The sequence below is a fragment of the Cydia amplana genome, chromosome 21 (assembly GCF_948474715.1).
Source record: "Cydia amplana chromosome 21, ilCydAmpl1.1, whole genome shotgun sequence".
NCBI lineage: Eukaryota > Metazoa > Arthropoda > Insecta > Lepidoptera > Tortricidae > Cydia > Cydia amplana.
Window position 1 is genome coordinate 7,597,177 of NC_086089.1, and position 26,517 is coordinate 7,623,693.

At 39.6% G+C, this 26,517-nt stretch overlaps 1 protein-coding gene across 1 annotated transcript in view; it reads right to left on the bottom strand.

The window, feature by feature from the left end:
* Positions 1-3,103: 3,103 nt before the first annotated feature.
* Positions 3,104-26,517, bottom strand: part of LOC134657876 (PHAF1 protein CG7083) — a 39,759-nt gene continuing 16,345 nt past the window's right edge. The window contains exons 4-11 of the mRNA XM_063513456.1: positions 22,160-22,319; positions 21,327-21,422; positions 19,545-19,692; positions 17,138-17,352; positions 14,865-14,989; positions 7,217-7,406; positions 5,149-5,244; positions 3,104-3,906 (exon numbers count right to left, since the gene is read on the bottom strand). Coding sequence (XP_063369526.1) covers positions 5,158-5,244; positions 7,217-7,406; positions 14,865-14,989; positions 17,138-17,352; positions 19,545-19,692; positions 21,327-21,422; positions 22,160-22,319 — 1,021 coding nt within the window. The 3' untranslated portion in view covers positions 3,104-3,906; positions 5,149-5,157. The remainder of the gene's footprint in view (positions 3,907-5,148; positions 5,245-7,216; positions 7,407-14,864; positions 14,990-17,137; positions 17,353-19,544; positions 19,693-21,326; positions 21,423-22,159; positions 22,320-26,517) is intronic.

A 26,517-nucleotide genomic window follows, 5' to 3' on the forward strand; every position in this document is an offset into this window, starting at 1 on the left:
GTTGTATGACACCACAGCCGCTAATTCTCACGACATACACACATACACACGTGACTTGTGCATTATTATAAAAAAGAGTTCTAAAACACTAAATTATTATTCGGTATTTTGAAAATTTTTGGATATACGAGTAATAGCGTTTTTAATCATTTGCTGTTTCAGCAGTGGAATGAAATTGGTTTATCTTGAATTTTCAATTGCAATAAAAATAATTGTAAAAAATAAATCAATACACTTTAAGAAATAGAAATGAATATAAGCGATTAAAAATCAATTTACATTTACACAAGTAAATATTGATTAATAACAAAATTTCCGTGAGACCATAGAGAAATATAAGACAAGAGTGCTCACTCCATACATCAGTTTGACTATTAATTTCAGTGTCTACATCTAGGATCGAGTAGCGGAACTATCAGTACTGCTACTTGACAATAGATGTAGCACCGACCGGAAATTCTTATCTCAACAGCATAAGACTTTCCGGTCGGTGCTACATCTATTGTCAAGTAGCAGTACTGATAGTTCCGCTACTCGATGCTAGATGCTAATAGTCTTTTTGGTACTAAAACTGATGTATGGAGTGAGCAATCTATGTATTTTTTTCTCTATGGTGAGGCACAGAGATATTAAGTATTTCGTGACTACTTAAAAAAAACTCGTATTCTGTTCTGTCAATCAAAAGAAAAATGTGTCAACTAAAGTGCCATTCTATGGAACTTGCTAACTACGAATATGTAAACAAAAGTCACTAGTAAATTCATATTTTTTGACAGTTTCACTATGCCGGTTTGTTTACATAGTTAGCAAGTTCCATAGAATGACACTTTATATATGGGATGGGGTTCTAACTTTGAGTAGCAGTGCGAGATACGAGATTTTTTCAAAGTATGTAGTCGCGATTTTCTACTGAAAATACGTGATTGACCCGTTTTGATATAATTGTTAAATATTGATTATTTATTTATTTAAACTTTATTGCACAAAACACAAAAATAATGTACAAATGGCGGACTCAATGCCTTATTTAAATGATTATGGATTGTTTAAATTCTACTTCGGAAACAGCAAAGATTGCATACAAAAATGAACTAAGACTCTTATTGCGAGAGTTTCACAACCTGCCTGCGTAAGCTCGACTCTAGGTCCTAAGTAATCGAGCTCAGATTGGCACTATTTAATAGGAAGAACGAAGATTTTCAATCAAAAATTATAGTAGGTAGGGTAAGTGAGCCTATCCTAGAATAAGGGTACTTAATAATTAGATGCACCTCCACCGGGTTAGGTTAGGGTTCAACTGCGACCCTCGCAATAAAGAAAATATGCATAATAACATTAGGATAAGTAATAAATATTAGGATAACCAAAATAAGGGTTTTTAGTGTTAGGACAACTGATCATTATGACAAACAATATTAGGGAATGCATCGATAGGAGAAAATACCTTAGGGATTTAGATGTAGATCCACTTCCACCATGGGGTAAGTGCGCCTGCCGGGAGAATCGCTATGAGAAAAGTACCTTTATAATCTGTTTAGGTATTATTAGAATAGGTGAATTTACTTACCCCTCTTTATCTTAATGCCTACGTATATGGCCATACAGAATAAATCTGTCTGTGTTTAATTTGTGAAATAATTTTAACTATTGAAAATCTCCGAACTTCCGTATTATCATGAACTTAAGTGATCCTTCGAGTGAAACGAAATAAAAGGTATTTTAATTAAGACAGTAAGTTGGAAAAAATCTTAACTATAGACCAATATACCTTTAGTGTAAGGCCTGAGTGGACGCTCGAGTTGGGCGTGCAGCGGGGCGGGGCGTGCGGCGTGCATGATAAACAAATGCAAGTGTATAGGAGCGGCCTTAGTGCACGCTGCTCACATCACGCGTGAGCCCACAGCCACGCTGCACGCCCCGCCGAACGCTCCGCTCCGAGCGTCCACTCAGGCCTTACACTTACAGTTTTTTTAACAATTTTCATAGTAATTGTTTTAAGATTCCTTTTATGTCTGTATGAAAAATACAATTGTAGTGGGAAAACGAGAGGCGAGATACTCCCAGTTAACTTTAGAATTAGAATACAAATTGTTTAATCATGTAACCATTTAGTAATGTTTCTGTATTCAAATAAAATAATACTAGAAGTTGGCCTAGGCATGCCTCGCCTTAACACGCAGCACCGGGTGTCATTCTGAATCCCTAACAACGTTTCTCCTAAAATCACTTGCCCTAACTGGTTTGTCCTAATGGGCACATGCCCTAACGATCAATTGACATAACGATTATTTTCCATAATGTAAGGTTCTGAAAAATGGTTATATTTTAGAACCTGATGCCACAAAAGTGGGTTAGGTTAGGGTTAGAACTGCGACCCTCGATAAAAAGAAAATATGCTTAATATATTAGGATAAGTAATCAATAATTAGGGAAACCAAAATTAGGGTTTTTAGTGTTAGGACAACTGATTTTTATGACAAACAATATTAGGGAATGCAAAGATAGGAAAAAAGACTTTAGGGTTTTAGATATAGGTCCCGCAGCACCGTACCGTAACGTACAAACCGCATCGGTTAAAACTTTTACTTAAAATTAAAAATAGCTTTCATTAAGTTTGCTCGAAGGTTTATTATATTGCACACACATTTGTGACTGCTACGTAGCATTGACACACACACACATTCGTCTACACATAACGACACATACTTAACAAATCATGTCTTCAGAATTATACAATCACCATCAAAAATGGACGATGTTACCAGAGTATGCTATAGTCATTGGCCACTACACAGTAATTGGCCACTGCATAGTAATTGGCCACTGCATAGTAATTGGCCACTGCATAGTAATAGGCCACTGCTATAGTAATTGGCCACTACACCGTAATTGGCCACTCTTAACAAATAAGAAAGAAACAAGTCAATGGAAGCCTTATTGTTAGAAGTGGCCAATTACTATGTAGTGGCCAATAACTGTAGCAGTCACCCTATACGTGCCTTAAAATATCTGAATATGTACTTTAACGCCTTGACAATAAAGTCGTATTCAGATATATGATCATACTCATTTCTGATGGTGATTGTAAATACGCTGGCTTTCAATATTTAAAATTATATTTAATCGACCTGATTCTAAAGTTTTAAATAAATAAAAAATTGGCATAAGCCAAAGAATTTTTTTTATTTAAAATTGTAGACTAGGAAGGTTTTAGATTTAAGCTTAACTCTTCGATTCATATAAACTATTAACGAAATCGAAAAGCAAGACAATATAAAAAAATGAAAATACGAACACATAAATAAATAACGTCATAGTGAGGCACATTACTTATAATCCTTACACATTTATCAATAATTAAAACCATAAAAATTACAAAAAAAAACATCCATGGCATATTGTGGTGTTGTCATAAGAAAAATATTTTTTTTACAATTTTTTTCTCCCACACGCAATAGCAAACGCCTTTCAAAATCACCTTTTTTTAGAAAAAATACATTGATTTATGATTTCTTAATTTTACCATATTTTCAAAAAGTATTTACAACAGCCTAATGCTAATTATCATGATTCAGAATTCATAAAAAAAAAAACAAATTTGACTAATTACTTACACGTCCTTCTATGTCGAGAAATAAAAAACGTTACTATTTCCAAGGAATTAAATAAGACTTATGCACACCATCTGAGATCTGTCACTCACTTAACTTTTTTTAGTTTTTTTTTTCACAGTTTTTATCACATTTTTTTTTCAATACTGTTTCCTCTTAGGTGCTTTATGTTGGGGATATGTTGTGATTGCTTCGCAGCGCGCGGCAACGGTGTTGCCACACTAAGTAGTGGAGGATTGTAAAGGCTGGCAACTGAAGTAGTTCACGATGTGTACAAGCCTTTGCTTGGGGAAACCTGGAAAGATACAGGAGCCGTGTTTTATGAATGATACTAGTTCATTCTTATCAAGATGGGACGAAATGTATAAGCTTAATCTGGGGGCACGGCAGTGCCCCCGCCAAGTCGAGCGCGAAGCAAACACTGCCGTACCATCCTTTACTGGAACCATTTCGCCGCATTTTCAGGCCCCTATTTGAGAACCTCTGCATAAGACCAGAACGCAGAAATTTTCGTCATCCAGTAAGCTATAATCACATACTTAAAATCCAAAATTTCAAGTCTGTAGGTCATTTAGTTCCGAAGTTAAGCGAAAGCAAAGTTTCGCATTTATGACACTCACTCACTCACTCATGATCATCAGAATAGAACTAGTACTTCCCATAAACTCAGAGAGCTGAAATTTGGTACAGAGTTAGGGTTTAATGGCCACATAAAGGGAAAACCTAAAAATACTGCAATATCAGTCACGTTTTAAAAATCTAAGAACTGCATAAGTAAGTTTGTAATCCTATATAAATATATGATATTACAAAGTTACTGTTGCAGTTCCTACAAATAGTAGGTAAAGTAAAGGTACACTACGATGTACGATGTGAGTATGAATGAAGATATGTTTAGTTATGATATGTGTATACATAGTATGGGTATGAGTACCCGAAAAGAAAGACTGCCTACAAAAAGAGATGAGATCCGATCAAAAACATTACATGTAAAAAGGTGCAAGTCTCGCAACGCTTTTACTACAAAAAAGTTTTGAGATGTAATGTGAAACCAAGTCGGTTATTTTAATCAGTGCCAGGGGGTGTTAAAACCGTATCAATAAGATATCTTTAATTTGTAATTTGTAATACATATAATGACCTTAAAACTAGCATACATATTATAAAAATATAACTAAACACTAAAAAACACATTATGATTGCGATGCATTACGCAACCCCGCAGTGTCAGGGAGCCGGCCGCGGAACCGCCGAAACTTGACACCCTTCGGCCAAAACTCCTCCTTGGTGAAGGTCGCTAGATGTTCAGTCGGAACGGTCACCACAAACGAATTAAAATTCGCATTGTGTCGAGATTCCAACTTCGCGACCCTCAGGATGAATCCGGTTTTTGCTTTCACATACTTTACTATATCATCGACCTTCGTAAGGTAGTGTAGACGGGACACATACAGCAGCGTCGACGGTGTTGCAGAACGCAGCAAATGATTGGGTCCGGTCGGTTAATAAATACAAATGATAGTGTGAAGTAGGTTACCTGATTGTGTCACGCGATTGAGTTGACGGCGAAGGCGGGCCGGCCGCCTTCGGGCTGGTACAGCGTTATCGACGCGATGTAGTTGTTCGACATCACCTAACACATGCAAAAATAAAATAAATCACATCATTTTACGTACACAAACGTAAGGGAAACAAGATAGGGTAATTCGCCAGTAACTGGCCGCCATAAACTAAAAATGAATTCTAATATTCACCTATAAACAGAATTCATTTTAGTATAAGGCAGCTAGTTATTGAAGGCTGGCCAGTTAGTGAAACCTTATACCAAAATGAATTATGTTTATAGGTGAATAGAGTTCATTTGGTGGCCAATTACTAACAGTGGCCAGTTACTGGCGAATTACCCTATAGACAAAAATACCAGATGAATACACTCGAAGGGATAACGCAGGCTCTTTGGACGTAAAATTGTGGTATAATTTTATGTAACGCAAAAAATTTAGTCAAGAGATCTTACATCAAACAACCATCATGGATAACTGTTTGATTTCTACTATTAATGGATTTTATGGCTTATAGAAAAATGTTGTCCCCTATGTTCTCTTGGTATGCTACGATTTCAGACGGTAACAGAATGTCTAAATAGGGTTGGAGCTGAGTCTGTTCAATATAAGTGAGACAGACTCCCACTTGGGAGTACGCGGTTATATTTGTGGAGTCTCAGATCAAAACAGTCAAAGCTAAGGTATCAGACCAATATTGTCCAAACTTGTGACACTTATAGCACTTTGTACCTCAAATATGTTGTCTTAATAGCTCTACCAAAATGTAGAAGCTAAGTACAACGAACGTTGTCCAAACTTCTGACACTTGTAGCATTTTATACCTCAAATATGATGTCCTGGTACCCGTAGCAGAACGTGGACCCGAACGGGTTGGTGGTGTTGGTACGAGAAGTCCAGTTGAGCACAACGCGGTTATTTATATCGGTGGAGTCTCAGATCTAACTGAAGCTACGTTATCTTAACAATATTGACCAAACTTTATACCTCAAATATGATGTCCTGGTACCCGTAGCAGAACGTGGACCCGAACGGGTTGGTGGTGTTGGTGCTGGAGGCCCGGTTGAGCACAACGGGGCGCTCGCACACGCGGAGCGCCCGCGACACAGACTCCCACTTGGAGTAGGCGGTTATTGACCAAACTAACACTTATAGCACTTTGTACCTCAAATATGATGTCCTGGTAGCTGTACCAAAATGTAGAAGCTAAGTACAACGAACGTTGTCCACACTTCTGACACTTGTAGCACTTTGTACCTCAAATATGATGTCCTGGTAGCTGTACCAAAATGTAGAAGCTAACGTTGTCCAAACTTCTGACACTTGTAGCATTTTATACCTCAAATATGATGTCCTGGTACCCGTAGCAGAACGTGGACCCGAACGGGTTGGTGGTGTTGGTGCTGGAGGCCCGGTTGAGCACGACGGGGCGCTCGCACACGCGGAGCGCCCGCGACGCGGACTCCCACTTGGAGTACCCGGTTATTGTCCAAACTAACACTTATAGCACTTTGTACCTCAAATATGATGTCCTGGTAGCTGTACCAAAATGTAGAAGCTAAGTACAACGAACGTTGTCCAAACTTCTGACACTTGTAGCACTTTGTACCTCAAATATGATGTCCTGGTAGCTGTACCAAAATGTAGAAGCTAACGTTGTCCAAACTTCTGACACTTGTAGCATTTTATACCTCAAATATGATGTCCTGGTACCCGTAGCAGAACGTGGACCCGGACGGGTTGGTGGTGTTGGTGCTGGAGGCCCGGTTGAGCACGACGGGGCGCTCGCACACGCGGAGCGCCCGCGACACGGACTCCCACTTGGAGTAGGCGGTGATTGACCAAACTAACACTTATAGCACTTTGTACCTCAAATATGATGTCCTGGTAGCTGTTCCAAAATGTAGAACCTAAGTACAACGAACGTTGTCCACACTTCTGACACTTGTAGCACTTTGTACCTCAAATATGATGTCCTGGTAGCTGTACCAAAATGTAGAAGCTAACGTTGTCCAAACTTCTGACACTTGTAGCATTTTATACCTCAAATATGATGTCCTGGTACCCGTAGCAGAACGTGGACCCGAACGGGTTGGTGGTGTTGGTGCTAGAGGCCCGGTTGAGCACGACGGGGCGCTCGCACACGCGGAGCGCCCGCGACACGGACTCCCACTTGGAATACGCGGTGATATTGACGGCGCCCACGCTGTCTACTAGGGAGTTCGGCTCGCATCTGGAATATGAAATGGTCTTTAGTTTATATTGCAAGGTTAAGTTGTTAAGACTATATATTCATATACTTATACAATTCAATGAAGAGAGAAGAAAATCAGTCAATCTAATAATTAAAACAATAAATGTCGTCGACAATGTTGTGCGCAGGAATAGGTGAGTGGGCAGATTTTCTTTATACTGCTCTTTGAGAGAATCTGCTTATTTATTTATTTATTTATAAGAAACACATTTGTATATAGTTAGTAGTAGATCATTTTGTATATTATACTAACATTAGCCTTAAGATAGATACTGTCACTAACACATTGAATTGATCCAAGTTGGTCGCAAATAAATGAATTTATTATTATTAACAGCTAAGTCAAAAAAGGTGCTAACTTGAAGATGTACTAAGCGCGTGCCTGTCTCAGAAAACAAAGAAATACTTTGTAATTTTTGTAATACACTAAACAAATACTGACAGTAACATGCTTAAATAAATAAATATTAATATACGACATTATTACACAAATTGACTAAGTCCCACAGTAAGCTGAATAAGGCTTGTGTGTACACGTCACAAGCTTTATTGAGCTTAGATAACGATATATATAAATACTTAAATACATAGTGTGACAATGTGTAGGGGTGAGAGATAGGTAAGGGATGGTACTCACAGCTAGTCCTTTGAATTGTCCAAATTACAGTGCACTGTTCACTCTTTTCACTCGCGTTTCGGGGCCCTTTGGTTTCGGAAGGCACACGCGACACTGAGGGTGCAGAACTTCACCCTTTCGAATTATTTTTGAAGAGTCCGGGACGCACACGCGCGATGTGTGTCAAGCTCGGAGCCAGATCGCATTCTGCCGAGCGTTCCCGAAAGATCGCCGTGAGTTATGATTTTGGGACGGGGAGGGTAGTTGGAAACTGCACATTGTCACATCCCCCCCCACTTAATCTCGAACAGTATGGCTTCAATTGGGATATATTTACTCTTTTTACAACATTATTTGAATTCGGCTTAATTAGCGCGGCTTGACCGTTTGTAATATTTTTAATTGTATATGGCCCTGACCACCGCGGACAAAACGCGGCGCATACTCCTCGATCGGCGTTTGTAAGCGGAAAACATTTCGCGAGTACTTGTTGCCCTACATTAAAAATATTGGCTCTCCTACGATTATTATAATAATGCTCTTGTCTCTCATGTGCAGCGTTTAACTTTCGAACTACTGTAGTTTGTTCGTGGTTATGGGTCGAGTTTCCTTCAGAAATTATTTTATCTAATTCCCACCTATTTTCTAAAGGACTTCTAATTTCCCGCCCGAGAAAAATAGATGATGGTGTACGATTTGAACTCTCATGGACTGCGGTGTTGAGAGCAAGCTGGAAATTAGGTAGCGACTCGTCCCATATAGATTTCGTTTTCCTACAATAAATATTTAACATTATACTCAAATTTCGATTTACGCGTTCCACTGCATTTGCCTGTGGGTAATACGGAGATATTTTAACATCATTAATTCCCCAAACATGGCACATTTGTTTAAATACATCGGCTGTGAAATGTGTTGCGTTATCAGATACGATAGTTCGCGGCGGTCCGTAATTCGCCCACACGAGCCTCGACAGCGCGCGCACGGTGTTAGCAGCGGTCGCCGCCCGTACTGCAATCAACTGAACCCACTTTGAGTAGCCGTCCAAAATAACCAAAATATATTTGTTTCCGTTCTTTGATATCGGAAATGGTCCTTTGTAATCTATATAAACTCTTTCCCAAGTTTCGGTAGGTACAGTTGATGACATCAAACCAACCGGTTTCTTATTTAATGGTTTTGTCGTTTGACAAAGCAAACACGACCTTACGTACTCTTTAATATCCGTATACAAGTTCTTCCACCAAAAAATACTGGCTATTCTATTTAAGGTTTTTGTTATCCCTAGATGACCAGCTATATCTTGATCATGATAATAATTTAAAATTACATTTTTTAAATGAATAGGTAATACTATTCGCCATTTGTTTGTTTTCCCTAATTGCCGGCACAATAACTCGTTTTTAATTTTATATTTTGGAACCCTAGTCCCACCATTAATTTGAATAATTAAATCATTGCAAAATTTGTCGTTTACCTGGTGTCTTATAAGCGAATCATTAGTAACGGGGTATTCCTGAAGCGCGGAACAATTGACTTCATCCGTTCCTTCGTACATACGGCTCAAACAATCGGCTACGTTATTACTACTGCCCTTAATATGTTTAATATCAAATTTAAATCTGGACAGAAGAAGTATCCACCTCCCTAACTTTCCAATCTGTTTAGGATGTTCAAAAAGCCAAGATAATGCAGCATTATCGGTTTGAAGTTCAAACGGCGCGACTTCTAAATATTGTTTAAATTTAGTGACTCCGAATACGGCGGCGGCACACTCTTGTTCGTAGACCGTTTGGCGACGTTCGGCGCTCGACAGCGTGCGGCTCGCGTAACACACCGGCGCCAGGGCCCCGTCCACTTCCTGCTGAAGCACAGCTCCAAGAGCTGTTCCAGATGCATCACTTTGTAAAATAAATTTTTTAGAGAAGTCAGGAAACCTCAAAACGTTAGGTGAAACCAATTGCTGTTTTAATCGTGCGAATGCGTCAACCTGTTTAGGCCCCCAGATGTACTTGGCATCTTTTTTTTTTAACAAATTTAACGGTTCGGCAAGTTCCGAATATCGAGGAATAAATTTTGCATAGAAGCTAGTCATCCCCAAAAATGTTTTTAGCTGTTTTAAATTTTTCGGTTCCGGATAGTTTACAACGACACTTATTTTATCGGGGTCGACGGCTAAACCGGAATAACTAATATTATACCCTAAAAACTGTACCGACTCTTTACATAGTTTTAATTTTTTTGGGTTGACTGTTAACCCTGCTTTACCAAGTCTACTCAACACCTCGTCTAGGTGTTGCACGTGCGATTCCTTGTCTTTGGAAAAAACACAAATGTCGTCCACAAAAGGGATTATATACTTGTATTTTATATCACCAAATATCATATCGACCACCCTGTTTAATGACTGCGGACTTACACAGAGCCCGAAAGGAACATATTTGTACTGAAATAACCCAAAGGGGCATATAAACGCTGTAACCGGCTTAGATTCGTCGCTTAACGGTATCTGATGAAATGAGCTGTTAAGATCAATTATTGAAAAATACCTAGCCCCGCCTAAATACTGGAAAACTGATTCAATCGACGGCATTGGATAACTGTCGTATACAATCTTCTTATTTACCGCCCTGTAATCGCAGCAAAGTCGCTTGCCACCACTGGCTTTGTCGATTAAAAATGCTGGTGACGCATACGGTGAACTCGATTTTTCAATGATACCTTTATCAAGTAGTTGTTTAATATGTGCCTCCATTTCCGCGGCTTTCGGCGGCGACAGCGGATAAAATCGTGAGCGAACCGGAACATTATCAATGAGTTTTATCTCATAGTTCAGGATGTTAGTTTTACCTAATTTTTCCGTTACGACTTCTTTGTGTTTTCCTAATAAATTTTCCATTTTACCTCCAATTTCTTCATCGTTTTGAATGCTGTTAAACTGTACTATATCTTGCTGCTCTTCATTTTTTAACAATGGTATTTTATAATGCGGCATAAAGTCAAATATCACGTATCCATAAAATGGATATGGGACTAGTTTTGTTTTGTTAATAAAATCGCATCCTAATATAACAGGTGCAATTAAACTCGGTGCTACTGTAAATTCAAATTTCCAAGTAAACTTATCAATTGAAATCAATACGGTTATAACTTCGGTAGCTGTAAAAACTTGTCGCCTAGCGGTAGTACATTGAATATTGCACCGCGACGTAACCACCTTACGACGACCTTTGAGTTTATCTGCTAAGTCCTGAGTAATAAATGATCGAAACGCGCCCGAGTCCACTAACGCGGTAAGAATATTATTACAAATAACTACTTGTAAGCATGGTTTATTGGTTTCCCTATAACTAATTATTTTGCCACCTTCTTGGACTACTGCGAGAGGAAGCTGACGGTGGATATCGTTGCTTACTCCCTGTTCGCGTTTCCCGCGTAATTTGACTGTGTCTGTAAACGTCTACGACGCTGTTCACAATCACGCCCGAAATGACCATAAGAATTGCATTCATAACAACGTGGGCCGCGCTGCGTTGTTTGAACCTGATTAGCAACCGATGTATTTGCGTTAGGCAAGCCCGACCCGCCGGCGGTGACCTCTCGCTCGCCCCCATGCGCTAACCGGTTCCCGCGCGAAAACGATGCACTCGACTCCCGTGCCGGTTGACCATATTGCCGATACGTATTACTACCAACATTTAACTGGTTCCTTTGATAAAAGTTATGCGAGTTTTGTGAATGCAATTTGTCTCGTAAAAGAGCGCCCTCGACCTCACTACTTATTTGCGCTAATTGCGACATGTCCTTTATGTCCATAGGATTGCATTTAATGTAATAATATATCCTTGGAGAAATTCTACTTAATATAGTTTGCATTAACATTTCCTCTGACCAGCCCAGATTGAGCGCCTTCGCCACCGCAACTACAGAATGCGCAAACTCTAATAACGTTTCGGACTCATATTGATAACGCAAGCACATTTCATTTTTTAACGTTTCAATATGTATCGGAGATAAAACCTCGCTTAAAATCAGTATTTTAATATCTTGCCAATTATGTAACGCAGCTGCCCGACGGAACCACCAATCCGCCAGAAACCCAGTTGTCCTGGTCATTATCCAGGTCACATACTCTGACTGGGGAACTAGCTGGAGTTGAGTAATTTTATCGACGCTGATAATAAATTTAATAAGCTGTTTAGCCACCTTGCCATCACAAGTTGGTAACTCCGCGAGCATTTTTTGCAACACTTTTAACTTATTTTTATCGACTCGATTATGTTCACCTACCGCGTTCGCGGGTGACTCGACCTTTTGACCGTTAAGGCACGTCGATGGAGTATGCGACATTTTTTCTGTTTCGATCGTATTAATTCGTTTCTTTAACTCTGATATTTGATTATTTTGCGACTCAATCTTTTCCTGTAATTGTCTAATAGCCGGATTCAAATTTTCCAAATTTAACGACTTAAAATATTTAAACATATCCGACACTCGAGTAACGGTTTTTTCTTCTGTGTCGGACATTTTGTTACCGATACGTACTAATTAATGCCAAACAAGAAAATATTAGACCTAATTCGGGGTTTCGCAACCTCCACCAATTGTGACAATGTGTAGGGGTGAGAGATAGGTAAGGGATGGTACTCACAGCTAGTCCTTTGAATTGTCCAAATTACAGTGCACTGTTCACTCTTTTCACTCGCGTTTCGGGGCCCTTTGGTTTCGGAAGGCACACGCGACACTGAGGGTGCAGAACTTCACCCTTTCGAATTATTTTTGAAGAGTCCGGGACGCACACGCGCGATGTGTGTCAAGCTCGGAGCCAGATCGCATTCTGCCGAGCGTTCCCGAAAGATCGCCGTGAGTTATGATTTTGGGACGGGGAGGGTAGTTGGAAACTGCACATTGTCACAATAGAAAACACCTATGACTTAGAAACAAATATCCGTGCTCATCACACGAATAAATGTTCTTATGCTTCTTATTTATACCTTACTGACCATAAGTGGACTTTATTTCATTTCATTTCATTTCATTTCATTTCATTATGTTATTCAAATAAGGTTTACGTAAGGTCAGTTTATTGTGACAAAGGTACTAACTTGTCTGGTTGCACGGCGAGTTCGAATTCGCATCGATGGTACATGTTGAAGTTGTAATGCCCGGGATAGTTGGTGTGCAGCACGAACTTGTTCACCTGGTGCGTGTTCGCATCAGACATCTTAGACTAGAATGACATAAATGGAACAGGTACTAACTTGTCTGGTTGCACGGCGAGTTCGAATTCGCATCGATGGTACATGTTGAAGTTGTAATGCCCGGGATAGTTGGTGTGCAGCACGAACTTGTTCACCTGGTGCGTGTTCGCATCAGACATCTTAGACTAGAATGACATAAATGGAACAGGTACTAACTTGTCTGGTTGCACGGCGAGTTCGAATTCGCATCGATGGTACATGTTGAAGTTGTAATGCCCGGGATAGTTGGTGTGCAGCACGAACTTGTTCACCTGGTGCGTGTTCGCATCAGACATCTTAGACTAGAATGACATAAATGGAACAGGTACTAACTTGTCTGGTTGCACGGCGAGTTCGAATTCGCATCGATGGTACATGTTGAAGTTGTAATGCCCGGGATAGTTGGTGTGCAGCACGAACTTGTTCACCTGGTGCGTGTTCGCATCAGACATCTTAGACTAGAATGACATAAATGGAACAGGTACTAACTTGTCTGGTTGCACGGCGAGTTCGAATTCGCATCGATGGTACATGTTGAAGTTGTAATGCCCGGGATAGTTGGTGTGCAGCACGAACTGCTTCACCTGGTGCGTGTTCGCATCAGACATCTTAGACTAGAATGACATAAATGGAACAGGTACTAACTTGTCTGGTTGCACGGCGAGTTCGAATTCGCATCGATGGTACATGTTGAAGTTGTAATGCCCGGGATAGTTGGTGTGCAGCACGAACTTGTTCACCTGGTGCGTGTTCGCATCAGACATCTTAGACTAGAATGACATAAATGGAACAGGTACTAACTTGTCTGGTTGCACGGCGAGTTCGAATTCGCATCGATGGTACATGTTGAAGTTGTAATGCCCGGGATAGTTGGTGTGCAGCACGAACTTGTTCACCTGGTGCGTGTTCGCATCAGACATCTTAGACTAGAATGACATAAATGGAACAGGTACTAACTTGTCTGGTTGCACGGCGAGTTCGAATTCGCATCGATGGTACATGTTGAAGTTGTAATGCCCGGGATAGTTGGTGTGCAGCACGAACTTGTTCACCTGGTGCGTGTTCGCATCAGACATCTTAGACTAGAATGACATAAATGGAACAGGTACTAACTTGTCTGGTTGCACGGCGAGTTCGAATTCGCATCGATGGTACATGTTGAAGTTGTAATGCCCGGGATAGTTGGTGTGCAGCACGAACTTGTTCACCTGGTGCGTGTTCGCATCAGACATCTTAGACTAGAATGACATAAATGGAACAGGTACTAACTTGTCTGGTTGCACGGCGAGTTCGAATTCGCATCGATGGTACATGTTGAAGTTGTAATGCCCGGGATAGTTGGTGTGCAGCACGAACTTGTTCACCTGGTGCGTGTTCGCATCAGACATCTTAGACTAGAATGACATAAATGGAACAGGTACTAACTTGTCTGGTTGCACGGCGAGTTCGAATTCGCATCGATGGTACATGTTGAAGTTGTAATGCCCGGGATAGTTGGTGTGCAGCACGAACTTGTTCACCTGGTGCGTGTTCGCATCAGACATCTTAGACTAGAATGACATAAATGGAACAGGTACTAACTTGTCTGGTTGCACGGCGAGTTCGAATTCGCATCGATGGTACATGTTGAAGTTGTAATGCCCGGGATAGTTGGTGTGCAGCACGAACTTCTTCACCTGGTGCGTGCTCGCATCGAACAGGATGTCCTAGAATGCAGCAGCAACAAAAAAAACAGTATTAGAAGATAGATTTGGCAGTTTTTCTACCTTTCTAATGACACTTTATTGACCGAAGCGTAGCGAAGGTCTACGTTTTGACTCGGGCATTTTGCTTTTGTATGTCCGGATGTTCTCCTCTACAGGTCACAATTCTCAACCGATTCTTGTGAAATTTTGTGACCAGATTCTATGAGTAAATATTTTTTTTTGTCGATCCCGTTTTTGGAAATTTTCAAAAATGGAGGACTTGTGATACCTCGCGCTTAAACAAATATGTAGTCGTATCGATATCATAAGAGTATTTTCTTTTTGAGACATATTTACATAGTAAATGGCAAAAAATGCAGAAAAATTGTATTGCTGGTTTAGGCGGTATTTAGATATTTAGTTTGTACTCGAGAATGAGTAGCCGAATTTCGTCAGCTTAGCTAAGAACTATCATGGCGCATTTTGTAAACAATCGCTTTTTTTGTTTGCACACAGAAAGTCTGGGTTCGATCCCCAGTAAGACCCCAGTTTTTGTATTTTTTTTTTTCAATTAAACATCGTATTTTTTTTTTATAAATTAAAATTTTTGTGTTGTTGATTGATCAAACCGCTGTGTGGCGCTGTCATCGTGCACGGTCCCAATAAGCTATGCTCGCGAGGTCTACAGCTCACAGAGCCACTAGTTTTAATTGTTGAGTTTGTATACGGTTTCTTGCGTGGATATTTTATATTTAACATATTTATTGAAGAATTAAAGTAGAGTAAACTCGGAATGTCTCAATTAAAGATTGTGACCGTACAGGTATTATGCACGCGGTCTTGTCTGTCCTATCATTAGAGTGTTTTTGCACGGGCGGAGGGCTTTTTCGGAGGATCGAAGTCGTTTAAGGCCCACTTGCATCCCATTAACCCGGGGTGGAGCGGTTATACCGTTAATCCGGTGTCAAATTGTACCGGTAACCATGGTAACTTCAGGTTTAACCGGTCAATCCCGGGTTAGTGGAACGGTGCAAGGGGCCTGAGTGGACGCTCGCTCGGCGGGGCGTGCAGCGTGGCTGTGGGCTCACGCGTGATGTGAGCAGCGTGCACTAAGGCCGCTCCTATACGTGCGCATTTGTTTAACATGCACGCCGCACGCCCCGCCCCGCTGCACGCCCAACTAGAGCGTCCACTCAGGCCTTACACTAAGCTAAGGCATCGCTATAACCACAAAACAGATACAGTACAGAAGTCAATCACATGTATGTACTTCACTTTTCATACCTACGCTCGGCGGTCGCTCTAGGGTTGTCAACTATGATTTATGCACAAAAAACTATCGTGGTAGTGGCACTCGTATCTAGTAGTGGCCGGGGCGGGGTGCTTACCTATACCTACCTACCTAACTTTTCTGTTTAACGTTAAAACGAACCATCGAAATACAAGCAGATACCTACTTACCTTTCTGAAACCACTGGTAGCTTAAAAAACGACAATTCACTGTTTAATGTTGAATTTAAACAACCGTCCACTGAACAGTTATAATAACTTTTTTTTAGTTTCTCCATTATTGCACAAAAAAGTTCACAGACGCGTGTCTCAAGCGGATGGCACTCGCGTTCGCACCGGTCCCAACCGGTCCGAGGTATCGTGTCCGTGAGCAGTGTCTATGTGTGCGTTGCTCGAGCGCACTTTGTATGTAGATTGATTTCTGTACTGTATCTGTTTTGTGCTATAACCATACCCCGCAAAGGAGCTAGCAAAACCGTAGCATATGACAGTTTTGTGTCAGGGTTGGCGATTATGATGAACCATTTTGCTTTAACTTTATTGTATGTAAGATTAATAAAATTGATCGAGAACCTTGTTGACCCTCTTCCGATAGTTCCGATATAACCCGGTTTAATTTACTGTCAAATAATATAAATTAACAGGTCAATGTCAATATTAGACGCGTTTCAATGTATCTGTTATTTTATTTATAAAATTACGGTTTTTTGCATTTCTTTCAAATATTAACATGGAATTTTCATTGCTTGAAAATATTGGTGTGTTTGAAAACAAAGAAAAAATATTTTTTGTACTTTACTTTTTGCGTAGTAGTGATAACCCTGACGTACGACTGCTACAGATTTGCTAGCTCGGTTGCGTGGTATGGCTATAACTCACCAATCCCAGGGTGAAGTAGTTGAAGAAGTAGTCAGTCGCGGGTGGCGCGTGCCTGGCGCGGCGCTGCGGCGGGCGGTGGATGCGCATCTTGTCGTCATGCTTGTAGTACAGTCGCGCCGGCGCGCCCAGCGCGCGCGCCACGGCTTGGCACGAGTCCCCGAACCGCACCACGCGGCACAGCGCCAGTTGCACCGGCTCCAGCGCGCGGGACGTGCCTGACATGTTCACAGGGTACAGTTACATATTAACAACATACCAAAAACTAGGTAGGTAGTAGTATGGTACAGGGATGTTGCGGATGCAGATTTTTTGACATCCGCGGATGCGGATGCGGATATTTTAAGGCTTACATCCGCGGATGCGGATGCGGATGTCAAGATTAGGTACTTAGAAAACGTCAAATATTACATTTTTAGTATTTTTTTAATAAAAAAAAACGAAACGTTTAGTATTTGAGCAAGAATATAGGTGCGTTATATATTTTTTCTACTCCAGCACTTAAATGTGTCAATTAAATGACTGACAGTGATATCTAAAGCAATGTCATTTGAATGATTTGTCTATAGGCTCATAAGATGACTGCTAGCAGTCATCTTATGAGTATAATACAACTGCTTTATTTTTTTTAAAGATACAAGTTCCGATCATCTTGATTGAAAGAGGTATGTTTTCATTTACAATAATAACTCTTTTTTTTTTTTTAATAATAACTCAATTTTTTTTAAATAATAACTCTTTTTTTTTAATAATAACTCTTTTTTTTTTTTTTTTTTGCTGCAGCTGTCATAGAAAAAGTAATGTATGCAACAGCTCATAATTGGTTCTTAAAATTCAAGGGTCGAAGTTACAAAACGAGACGTAGTCGAGTTTTGTAAAAATGTAAAAAACCCTTATTATATCACTGTTGCATAAACTACTATAATAAACAGTAGGTAACTTGGCCGACTTTTCTGGATCTAGACGATTTCGTTATAGGTAATGACGAAATTACCTAGCAAGCCGCCGCTAAGACGTTCCTGTACCCACTTGTCCGACATCCGCATCCGCATAAGCTCCGCATCGATTTTATGCGGATGCGGATGCAGATGCGGATGTTGAAAATAATGCGGAAGTTCCGCGGTTGCGGATGCGGATGCGGATGTTCGCAACATCCCTGGTATGGTACGTTAATAAAAGAGGGACGGGTAGTCTATCTCGTCGCGAGATACTGTCGCACCAATAATATGCTAGCCCGGCTGCAGTAGGTAGTGCTTACTGTACTATTAACAGTATCACGGTGCTCAGTCAAAAAGACATTCACATTACACCTTAGGCAAGTGAAGAGAATAAGTTTTTGGCAAAAATAAATTTTTTGGTACAAGCTTTTATCGCTGACTGTACTTTTCTTACGACAGACAACTACTCATCGAGACAATTCTAAAATAACCCTAACACGATTAGGTTGCGTTGTTTCATCACAGAGTTCCTATGGCCACCTCCTGTCTCCATCATCAGATCAGTTCGACAGTACCATATTATTGTATTGTCATCAGAACTACATACAGCTGCCAATTTTCATGACGCTACGATCCTTGGAAGATGGTTAAATTAGTTACCTTAGATTCCATACAGGTCGACCTAATAAAAGCTTGTTAAAAAGACGGGTGGTCTTTCTCGCCGCGAGATACTGTCGCGCCAATCATGTGCTAGGGGTGCTGGTAAACTATCACGAAACATGGGGTGACATATGGTCGACCCCACTTTCTGTTACCGATGGTATATTATCACGCTTGAGATAAAAAATGACTTCACAGTCGGAAAGTAGGAAAATATTCTCGTTGTATTTGTTTTAAGGATGACTCACGTTAGACCGGGCCGTGTCCGGGCTGAAGCTTCCGGCGCTTACTTTTCTATGACAGGTGATCACGTGACCCATTCCATAGAAAACGAAGCGCCGGAAGTTCCGGCCCGAACACGGCCCGGTCTAACGTGAGTCATCCTTTATACTACGCCGGCAAACAAGCATACGGCCCGCCTAATGAGAAACAGTCACCGTAGCCTATGAACACCTGCATCTCCAAATACATGCGCGTTGCCGACTCTAACCTCCGTTACTCACCGACAGGAACACAACACAATGAATAGAATCATCTAGTGTTATTTGGTTGCGGTTTTCTGTAAAGTGTTGTATGCTGAAAATGTAACTAATATTTGTTGCTGTAGTCTTTGGAAGCCTACCTTCAGTGAACATGTGTAGTCTCAGCCCCCTCGTGGTCTGCGGCGAGCGCAGAACGTCACAGCGCCGCAGGTGCAGCTGCTGCCGGTAGCAGGAGAGTGGTAGCGGCGGTAGCGGCGCGCCTATGGCCGCTCCGACGCTGCTGCTAGCCTAGTAACCACCAGATTATATTGGTTGTCTTTGGAAGCCTACCTTCAGTGAACATGTGTAGTCTCAGCCCCCTCGTGGTCTGCGGCGAGCGCAGCACGTCACAGCGCCGCAGGTGCAGCTGCTGCCGGTAGCAGGAGAGTGGTAGCGGCGGTAGCGGCGCGCCTATGGCCGCTCCGACGCTGCTGCTAGCCTAGTAACAAACAAATTAATATTAGATATCTGCTTAAATTCTCCTAAATCACGTCAATCATTCAAGAGACAAGTTTATGACTCCAAAATGGTGCAATGAAGAAAGAAATTCATTTGAAATAGGGATGTTGACACATGTTGAATTTTATAACAAAATCTAGTAAAATAGATAGCAAACGAGCAATTTATCACAATAATGTGGATATTAAAATAAAATATTGAAAAATTACAAAATTACAGGACCTGAAAGTTTCAAAATTTAAGTTTTTTTTAAGTTCCAAAAACGATAAAAGTAAGGGTACCATTCGATTCCTTACATTTCACCAAAAAAAATATTGTATAGCAACTATATACATAAACGCAATATTTCACCGACAAAAACGCAATTTTCTTGTTTTGTCCATACTACAACGTGGGCGATGACGTCACGGCCTCTGGCCGTTTTGTATAGGGCGTTTCGCGAGTGAAGTGCGACTATCGGACTTTGACTATAATTTCTGACTTTTGTGTTACTTTAATGCAATGGGTCCCATATAGACATTTGAACCTAAAAACAAACCCGATCGATTGATACCATAAAAAAAATTAGTCATGTAGCCTATTGTAAAAGAAATAAAAAAAAAGAAAATGATTAAAGAAATTGAAATCCTATTTAGAAATGTCTATAAAAATCCATAATGTTAGTCAAGTCTATTAACGCCTTTTTTTTGAGCTGTACAATTAATTTCAGTGTAAAAGAAAACCTAACTTTAATCAGTAATATCAAGGAATATTTTCAATCGTGTTTTATCCGTGTCTTAATTCGACTAGTTGGTATTAAAAATACATATTTATCCAAGATGACAAACTTGTCTCTCAAAAATACAATTTACTGTGAGTACTGTGTATATAAACCCTTATATTATATCCCGCCTGAAGAAGCCTAATAGGAACAGTCAGTTCTCTAACAAGTATCTTTTCAATAAGCTGTATAGCGACGGTGGTATTTTACTACCTAAAGAGAACCCAGAAATACAACAGTTTTCTTTTTTATTTTCTAAAAAAGCGGCCAAGTGCGAGTCGGACTCGCCCATGAAGGGTTCCGTATTTAGGCGATTTATGACGTATTAAAAAAAACTACTTACTAGATCTCGTTCAAACCAATTTTCGGTGGAAGTTTACATGGTAATGTACATCATTTTTTTTTTTTAGTTTTATCATTCTGTTATTTTAGAAGTTACAGGGGGGGGGGGACACACATTTTACCACTTTGGAAGTTTCTCTCGCGCAAACTATTCAGTTTAAAAAAAAATGATATTAGAAACCTCAATATCATTTTTGAAGACCTATCCATAGATACCCCACACGTATGGGTTTAATGAAAAAAAAATTTTTGAGTTTCAGTTCTAAGTATGGGGAACCCCAAAAATTTATTGTTTTTTTTTCTATTTTTGTGTGAAAATCTTAATGCGGTTCACAGAATACATCTACTTACCAAGTTTCAACAGTATAGTTCTTATAGTTTCGGAGAAAAGTGACTGTGACATACGGACGGACAGACAGACAGACATGACGAATCTATAAGGGTTCCGTTTTTTGCCATTTGGCTACGGAACCCTAAAAACGTATAGCTAGTTATTTAAAAGCAATGTATACCTGATGCTGAGATCCGTAGTATATGGTGGTTCTGGCGACGACGGGCGACCCGCCGTTCGGGAACTGGAGCGAGCCGAGGCCGTGCGCATAGCCAGGCTGCAAACATACATATTAATTAGAGATGCCCCGAATAGCGGTTTTGGCGGAATACCGAATATTCGGCCCCTCTCTCGGCCGAATACCGAATATTCGGCGACCGAATATACCCGTCTCGCTAACGGAAGCGGCTCCTAAAACTAGTACTATAAGGACAAGGCGAAAAATCCTGCGTAAAAATCTCAAAAATCGAGGCTTCGTACTCGACTGTTTCCTCCTCCAAAACTTAACCGATCGTAACCAAATTTGGAAATCTAAATGATTATGAAATTATCTGTGTCGGACCGTTTTGCTTTTTTGGCTAATTGATATCAGTTTTGAATACCACGCCTCTCATTGCGGCATAGTCAATTAGGCCATTTTTGAAAGGCTCTAGCGCCTTAAATACATTTTTTTTTTTTTTTTATAATCAACTATACAATACCACTTTACAGAGTAATCGAATACGTGATATGTATTACATAAAGGAAGACAAATAATTAACAGTTAACAACACACTTAAAAATATTACAGTAAAAACAGACTATAACTAAATATTTGGCAGATAAAATATCAAAAAAAGCAAAACGGTCCAACACAGATATTGACAATATTATCTGTGTTGAAAAAATCATTGCTCTAGCTTCAAAACCCTCGGAGAAAAGAGTCGAGTACGTTTGTATGGAGAAATTACCGCTCCTATTGGCTCTTAAGAATGACCTGTTAACTCTAAACTTGAATTTTCTGCCTTTGCTTACCTCAAATTTGCTATCGACGGGGAAATAAAACGACAGCCCCCGGAAGTTGAGCGCGAACAAGTGCCTCTGCGAGTCGTAGAGGCCGGGGTGCGTGGCGCCGAAACAATGCTCCACCTGCTCGATAGATGGCGCTATCTCTGGCGAGTTGAAACACATGCCGCTGTGAATCAAATTGAACCTTATTAGTACACGATAAAGGTTTTGTGCGTGGCGCTGAAACAGTGCTCCACCTATTAACTCACATTTATAGACGGGTCTAACGCGAAATCTATTCAATTACCTTTATTTACCGACGTTAAAGGTAATTGAATAGATTTCGCGTTAGACCCGTCTATAAATGTGAGTTAATATGTGTGCAAACTTCAAAACGCGACCGTTTTAAATATAATATATAGTGCTCCACTTGCTCGATAGATGGCGCTATCTCTGGCGATTTGAAACACATGCCGCTGTGAACCAAATTGAACCTTATTAGTACACGATAAAGGTTTTATGTCCTTTAAGCGCATGCCCACCATGCAAGGTTTGCAATAATTAAAGGCTACTGCAATTTATACTCGCAATAATTACTAGCCGATCCAACAGACAATTTTATTGATATAAAATTGATAAGAAATGTTTTTATTTCAATTGTTGTTTATATTTTTACATTTTCCATTACACATTTTCGAGATTTTTAATCAATAATCCACATTATATAGCCATAATCACAGACTACATATATACAGACGCTGCTATCCCATACATTCAAATGTGACCGCCTAAAAGCGCACCATTACCAGATGGCGTCACTGAAAAAGCACTGTTGCCTATCATGGATACAAGATGGCGCTGTGTCACATCCAAATCATAGAATTCCTAACGACATCTATACGTCTTCATTGAAAGTTAGTAGACATATGTCGTTGCCAACGATTAGAAGTAATCAACAGATGTCGCTTTATAGCGTATTGAATAAATCATGAATCTAGTTTAAAACTGGATCAAGCATGAGGGGTGGAAGGAAATGACCGAACAGGATAGTCTTATGTATCTTTCAGTATGAGTAAAGAGAGTTCGGGCACTTAAGGAGTACAGGGAGGGAAGGGAGAGGCAGGGTACAGAGAAATAGCGTAGCCAAACGGTATAACCATAAAGTAATTTCGGAAAACGATACTGTGGTGATGATAATATTTATATATTATAAGAATGCTACATAAGTCTTGCCGAAACTATTTAAACCGGCTGAAAATAAATACCTGTCATAATAATTTTGCGCATGCTACCATTGGTGCATGGCAAAAGGATTAGACATTACTACTGGCGTAAGTCCGTCTATATGCCACCATGCCACTGGTACTTGAGCGTTTCTTTATATTTTTTTAATCCAATTGCTCAAAAAGTTTAGTTTTTGTAGCTGCAAATCGTGCGTAAAGTTTGATTTTTTTACACTAGTGCTAAAAAGTAATCTGATTGATACATTTTAAATAAATGAGTATTATGCGAGACCCGCTTATAAATGACCCACCTGAACAACGCGCGATTGGGCATAAAGGAGTATTATTCGAGACCCAATAGTATTACTTGAACAGCGCGCGACAGAATGAAGCTGACGTTCGTACAATACACTTTATACACTTAATATAAATGTAATTAATTAGATATATATCAATATAATGAAATAACAAAAGATTCATGTTTTTTTACATATAGCTGGTCAACCAAATCTTGTCAGTAAAATAAAGGCGCGAAATTCAAATTTTCTATGGGACGATATCCTTTCGCGCCTACATTTTTCAAATTTGCCGCCTTTTTCTACTGTCAAGATCTGGTTGACCATGTATAATTATATGTTCTGAAAATTAATTTTATTAATTTTAATAATACAATTTCTCTTCAATTGGCATAATGCTGACAACAGTGACAACAGAATCCACATTGAAAAAAATGGCAATTAAAAGTAAAACTTTTTTTATTCCCTTCCCGCCTTTTTTATTCAACATTTAAAGTGATTTATGTTTGTAAGTAATTGCCAAGAAAGCATAAGTTATTAAATAAAAATGAGTGATTCAGACGATTTTGGAGTTAATTTAACGCCACCAGATATCAAAGCAAAGGCATCCGTTGTAAGTGACAGGGCTATAACCGCGAAAATCGAATTTTGCAAATTGCGGGCATTTTTCTCTGTCACTCTAATTACGCCTGCATTGGAGTAAAAGAGAAAGATCCCCGCAATTTGCGAATTTCGGTTTTGGCGGTAGCCCCTCAGTATATTTCCGGAAAAATCGAAAGCTCGGTACTCGTGCAAAATGACATACTTCTCGCACTTATATCGAAAACTACTATTTTTTGCCATTTTTTATATTGTGATCTTTTTTGCCACTTTTGTGTTATTTGTACTCAAATTCACGAGCTCTTTCGATCCTAATGAGATAAAATACCTCAATTCATGCTCAATTCACTCTTATCGTGCCTTCTAAAAATTTACGATACAAGTTGCATTGCAATAACTATAAAAAAGTAACTGATTTGACTAGTACGAAAATACCCTATTGTAACAATACGATGCGACGTTGTCGAGTTAAACTGGACTCGCTTCGCAGTAACTCATAGCAGTTTGGCAACGTCGCGTCGTGCTTTTATTTTTAAGCAACAGATTTGTACATGATTTGTACCATCTTAGTACCTATACATACAAAGATATGTTTTCATAACGTTCCTTTTCAACTTCTCCCATGGCAAAACCCGTACCTATCAAACCTGAAATTATTATACAAAAGCATTTAATGTTTGTTTTAATAAACTTTTTCTGTTATAATTAGAATAAATATATCTAATTTTGCGTATATTGACCAGGCAGGTGTTTGTATCACTAATTATGTGACCTATAAGTATAGACAGACAACAGCGTGCACAGAAACGTCAAAAACGGCATCAAGTAATGATTATTGCTATTTTAAAATTAGTCCCCTACTTCAGGGTAATGTTATACGCCTGTTCCTTAAAAAAGCTGAGGGCCTACCGCGAACCACGTTCGACGTGTTGCCTCCCTGTCACACTTACGTACGAATTTACAAGTGCGACAGAGAGGCAACACGTCGAACGTGGTTCGCGGTAGGCCCTCAGAAATGGACACTGAGGCATAATTATCATTATTTTGGAATTTAAGTACTATATAATATTATTTGTAGTCTTTTGGAATATCATATTTTATTTGAACTAATAATATTGTATAATAATAAATCATAAAAGCTCTATTTAGGGACAAGAAAGAACTTTCAACGGCAACACTAAAAATAAACTGTCAAATAGTCAAGTCGCCACAAAGCGGCACCGCGTTTGTTGGTTGCCTTTGCTTTGTTTCTGTTTATACAAACTTATTAATTTCATATTATAGCTTCATTTGAACTATAGTACAAGTACGTGAATAGAATACCTAGACGTGTCTTGCTTGGTGCAGTTGCGTAGGTATGCTAAAAGGAAAGTTGGAAGACCGATGTGGCGCTTTAAAGACTGTGCTAAGCGTGACATGTGCCCAAAATGTGGGAGGTCGTGCCGCTCACGCATCGGCCTCCACAATCACCAAACCCGTTGTCTAAACAGCAATGCATAAATCGTCTGCAATAGACGAAAAGACCTGTGATGATGACGTGAATTGCCGATGTAGTAACGGAACACTACTAATGGTAAAACCTACATATTAATCTGACAGTGTCTACTGTTTGCCAATAAATGATAAAATTGATAAAAAATAAGGTAAACACTTCAGGTAAGTTTGTTTTGAATACAAAGGTTAATTAAATAATTTATCACCACACCAACTGGTAAAGGCCCCCTTGATTGTTCAAATACTAATGAGAAAATTGCATTTATGATTTATCCCACATGTGGGGCAAAGTAATCAGATCTAAATTTTGAGTTTCCTTATGTTAGCTGGTAGAATTTACTTTTAAATGATGATTTTGAATTATAAATTCTTTATAATGTTCATGTGGATTTGATTTTTTTGGTATTTTATAGTTGGTATTTTCCCTGCATTGGCATGGTGATAAATTCTGTGTTTCATTAGGTGGCAATGTTTGTTTAACCCTCGTGCCTTGAATTCTCACAACGCTCAAGATTCCACTTCTCGAACCACTCGCTACGCTCATAGTTCAAATCTTCTGCTTGCCCTGGAATCAACATTAGCATGAGCGGTTAAACAACTGCTTTGCCCCCTTGCCCACTAATAACTATTGTCAAGTTTTATTTTAACCCCCCATGCTAATATTGATACCCGAGCAAGCAAAAGATTCCAAAGTATTTAGAGTTAGAGCAAGAAAGAAGAAAGGTACGTCATAATTTCAAAGATGTTTGACATTTAAAATAACACATGTACT